Source organism: Copidosoma floridanum, unplaced genomic scaffold (assembly GCF_036245765.1).
Source record: "Copidosoma floridanum isolate Cflo_tuat_1 unplaced genomic scaffold, Cflo_Japanese_pri ptg000019l, whole genome shotgun sequence".
Lineage (NCBI taxonomy): Eukaryota > Metazoa > Arthropoda > Insecta > Hymenoptera > Encyrtidae > Copidosoma > Copidosoma floridanum.
The window spans coordinates 7,080,758-7,084,961 of record NW_028321896.1 but is presented as its reverse complement, the minus strand read 5'-3'; the positions used below and the strand labels follow the sequence as shown (position 1 = coordinate 7,084,961).

Genomic DNA, 4,204 nt, shown 5'->3' with positions numbered 1-4,204 from the left:
AAAAAATTATGTATGATTGCGCGGTGTACTGTAAGGACACAAGTCCATTAAAATTAAGTTTTAGCGTGGTATATCGTTAAAGTACTCGAATAGAATTGTAACATCAGCACCGAGAAGTGCGTCTAGGCGATTGGTCTAATTTGCAATTATCTTAAAAATAAGAATATACTTATTATAAGAGCATGTTTTATAACACAAGGACCAATTCGTCTTTTTATTACACGACGTTAATATTATGTACACATTGATCGCGGCATATTATATTATATGTGATAGTCGAATAATGAGCAAGTCGGCAGCAACTCGGTTATTCCGACTACGGAGACCTTAGGCTAGAATTAAGACAGTACGTTCTAGTATAAAGTGTCCTTTTATATGAATAAATGATTTTGTATGTCTAAATTCTTTTGTTGTATTTTTATTACATCCCTAACATCTAACATCTTACAAATATACACATATACTGTTTGGGACAATCACAAATATAAAAAATAATGTCAAATTTTTTAATTTTCGTTACCATATTCTTGGTAACTTCAACTTCAACACAAATGCATTTAGTTACATCTTTTTTGTTACTCATCAATAATGTCCCTTAAAAAATATGTTTTACACCATAAAATTTTTAATGATAATAGTCTACTTATTAATGATTAGTTTGTCAACAGAAATAATTCTAAAAACTCATTAAAAAAATTTTTAAATATTAAAAATTACGTAATATACTCAATAGCAGACCGAACACAGAGCCCTTTTCGAGCAGAATGCTACGTGTACCATGGATGTTCGGTTATGCGTGAAAGTTTTAAGCAAATGATTCAACAACTAAAATAATTTTATTTTGAAAATTTATTGTCATTTTGTATTACAAACTTTTCATGTCGTCGTTGGAATATTCCTTTGAAAATTTTCCAGATGATGTATTACGTCTCTATCTAGCACCTCTATATTGGCGTTCCACAACATTCGATCGCATCAGTTCAATGTCAATTAAAAAATTGTTTAGCCAGTAAACTAGGTAACATACTAGTAACTGACAAGTTAATCTTCCCAATTCAGATGGTAATGAATAATTAAATAAACTTTGTACGGTTGCACTTTCTGAAAACCGTACAAAAACGAAGTCACGCACGGAAACGAATTAAAAATTGTCAACACGTCAAATCTTTGACAAGGCAACCATGTCATCCTCATTTAAATACTTATTAATATTATCAAAAATCGTTATACAAGAATATCGACTAATATTTAAAATACGCTCGAGACCTCTAAAAGCTCCTGAAGTAAGACTTTGTTTCTCTTTCTCGTCAAAAAATCGTTTGGCCAATCTTTTTCCATAAATCGGCAACAGTGTGGTTTTCAGCTCAATTTCTATAGCACTTATCATAATTTCATCTCGTGCGTAACGGGCTATAGACTTATCCAGAAAAAGTTCAAGCAAAGTAACGTTCGTCTCGAGTATTTTCTTGTTTTTCATAAAGTTCAGTTCACGAATGCATTCAGCGTAATAACTCTGCTGTTGGTCATTCAATATGTTTACAGTAAAATTTCTTGGTCCATTATTTACATGTTTTATCATGAAAATTGCGGCGTGACTAATTAAAACATAACTAGTTTTACGTAATTTTTCTTGATTCAATACATCAAGTACGAATCTGTTCTTGAAGTCAAACGTTGCTCCTTTACTTAGTAAAAAGCTCACTAATCCACTGTAGGGAGCGTAAGAAAGAGCGAAACGGAGAGGACTTTTATTGAAATTTCTCCGGGATACTTTCACACCGAGTTTTATTAATTCTTCCATCCAAACAATTGTAAGTGGGATCTGAAATGCAATCAATTGTGTATTCAAGTACAGATGTAGAAATTCAAAAATTCATGCTGCCTGATGATTAAAAATATTTCGATAATCTCGTATCTTGTGTAATGTTTGGGCCCAAGTTATTCTTACCCGATTTGAATCGGCAGAAAAGTGGTCGTCGTCATCATCGTCATAATGACGCGTATCAATTTGCAATTGTTTTATGCCAAAAGTGAGAGGATCGAGATCATCGTGGTCGATTGTGTTGACAGAAGCACCATTGTCCACCAAAATCTTTAATACTTGTCTGTGGTGACGAAAGGTCATGAACGATTTGTGAATTACGCCTCTTTCTTTGTTATCGAGACAATTTGGATTGCTTCCAGCCATGATGAGGGTTTTCAACGCCCTAAGATTTACGTCACCAGCTACGATGGTATGCAACGGTGTTTCACCCACGTCCGACGTTGCGTGGACGTCTGCGCCATTTTTCAAGAGCACTTCCATTGCACTTTCGTTTTGAGCAAAATGCAAGGGTGTGCAACCCTTTTTGTTCCTTGCATTTACGTCTTCACCTGCGTCGATTAAAGCTTGTAGTATTCTCACGTTTCCTGTTGAAAAATAACATACATCTTAAAATTATGTACTTACAACCAAGCGTTATTTTGTTCAAGGTAAACTCAAATCACTTCGATCATATGTTTTTACCATTTATAACCATTTTTTTTTTTTTTTTTTTTTTTTTTTTTATAATTTAGAATCCTCGAAAAAATCCGGCGAAAATTCTTAAATAACTTTACGGTACGGCATGTGGTATCACCACGGTACCAATGATGTATTAAATGGTTATTTAATTTTTTCGATCATGAGCGCACAAAAACACTGCTTACTTTTAAGTATAATTTAAATCCTTTTTAAAATTATGTTTATTTTTTGACGAACAATATAATTATAAAAGTGCCCAGACAATAATCAACGATAAAAATATATCTAAATTGTATATATTACCTGAATAGAGCTTAACAGCAACATGTAACGGAGTTTCATTCTCAAAGTTCCTGTCGGATACTCTGAATCCCATTTTCAGAAGCATTTTCACCATGCCAATGTGCCCATTTTTGATAGCTAAAAAGAGGGGTCCGTACCCATCCTTGTAACAACAATTACTACGAGCAGCACCTGCCTGCAAGATGATTTTGGCCAAGCTGACCCTATTCGACTCAATCGCATTTGTCAATGGCGAATTGTCGAAGTGGTCTAGTGAGTTAATGTTGCAACCGGAGGCTATCAAATAGTGGGCAACGTAGTCTGCCATACTATGATTAGAGTCGATTTTCGCTATAACGTGTAACGATTCCGTTCTCACGTCGTCGGACGCTTCGCGTAACATAGCCACCACTTTTTCTTTTTTTCCATGCACGAAACATGATTTAAACTTATCGAACCACTGGAAAATTCAAAACGTGTAAGGTTTCATAACTTCGTTGGACGAATTTTCAATTCATCAAATGAAAATGTAAACAGAAGTTTTTACTTGAGCAATACTAAACTTTTTGTAGATACATTTCGTTTAATGAGTTTTTAGATCGTTAATAATAAATGATTGATAATCAATAATTTTTCATTTAATTTGAAAAAACTGTTTGTAGGTAAATTGTGAGAAAATTATGTTTTGCCAGTTATAGCGAGAGATTTTTCCAGCACATATTTGTAATAACATTCGACATTTTTAGAAACGATATCGTGTTTGACTTTTTGATAAGTCAATAAAAAGTTTACAGTAAAAGTATTTAAAAATTAAACTTAAAAATTACCTCATGATTTTCTATCACCATCGCTTACAGCAATATCGAGTGCAGAAAAAACTTTGAACTCGGAATTTTTACAATTTTTTAAAGAGCTACAATTGAATATTTAAAAATCACAACAAAACAGCTTTTCAAGTAACACAGAAAAACGATGTTTGCACAGTGCACTCAAAATCGAGACTGTGTGTTATCGAACTGACTTGCACATATTTCTCTTCTTACATTGTATGAATCATATCTCAGCATTAATAGATTTATAATACTTAATGTATAGCTTCTTGGTAGTTTTTATTACTAGTTAATGTACAGAATATACTAGGGAAAGAAAACGTACATAAAGTCTGTAGACTATTTTAAAATTCGTGAATGACACAGTATTCCAAGTGACCATAAAAGACTGAAACTTAGTAACTTAAATGCTAATCCATTATAACTTTGAAAATTTTAATTGAGTTTGAATATCTTTTAGTTTTTCACGGCAAACTAAGCTTTAGATATGATTATTTTCATAGCAATATTTACTCTACAGTTGAAATAACTGTGACTATTAACTTTTCACAATAGTAAATATACACTACTTACATAGAGGAAATTTTAA

At 32.6% G+C, this 4,204-nt stretch overlaps 1 protein-coding gene across 1 annotated transcript; it reads right to left on the bottom strand.

Moving 5' to 3' along the window:
• Positions 1 to 1,159: 1,159 nt before the first annotated feature.
• LOC106635752 (uncharacterized) lies at positions 1,160 to 3,238 on the bottom strand. Its single transcript, XM_014347889.2, has 3 exons — positions 2,807 to 3,238; positions 1,949 to 2,409; positions 1,160 to 1,822 (listed from the first exon to the last, which is right to left on the bottom strand). Exons 1-3 carry the CDS (start codon positions 3,186 to 3,188, stop codon positions 1,160 to 1,162), a joined length of 1,506 nt encoding a protein of 501 aa, XP_014203375.2. The 5' UTR covers positions 3,189 to 3,238.
• Between the last annotated feature and the right edge of the window lie 966 nt (positions 3,239 to 4,204).

What these genes read in the sequence shown, in the direction of transcription:
- LOC106635752 (XM_014347889.2), bottom strand. Translation starts at nt 3,188, where the DNA reads ATGTTACGCGAAGCGTCCGACGACGTGAGAACGGAATCGTTACACGTT. An exon ending in TGCTGTTAAGCTCTATTCAG is followed by an intron (nt 2,410 to 2,806) that starts GTAATATATACA and finishes ATTTTTCAACAG; the next exon opens with GAAACGTGAGAATACTACAA. An exon ending in TTTCTGCCGATTCAAATCGG is followed by an intron (nt 1,823 to 1,948) that starts GTAAGAATAACT and finishes ATTGCATTTCAG; the next exon opens with ATCCCACTTACAATTGTTTG.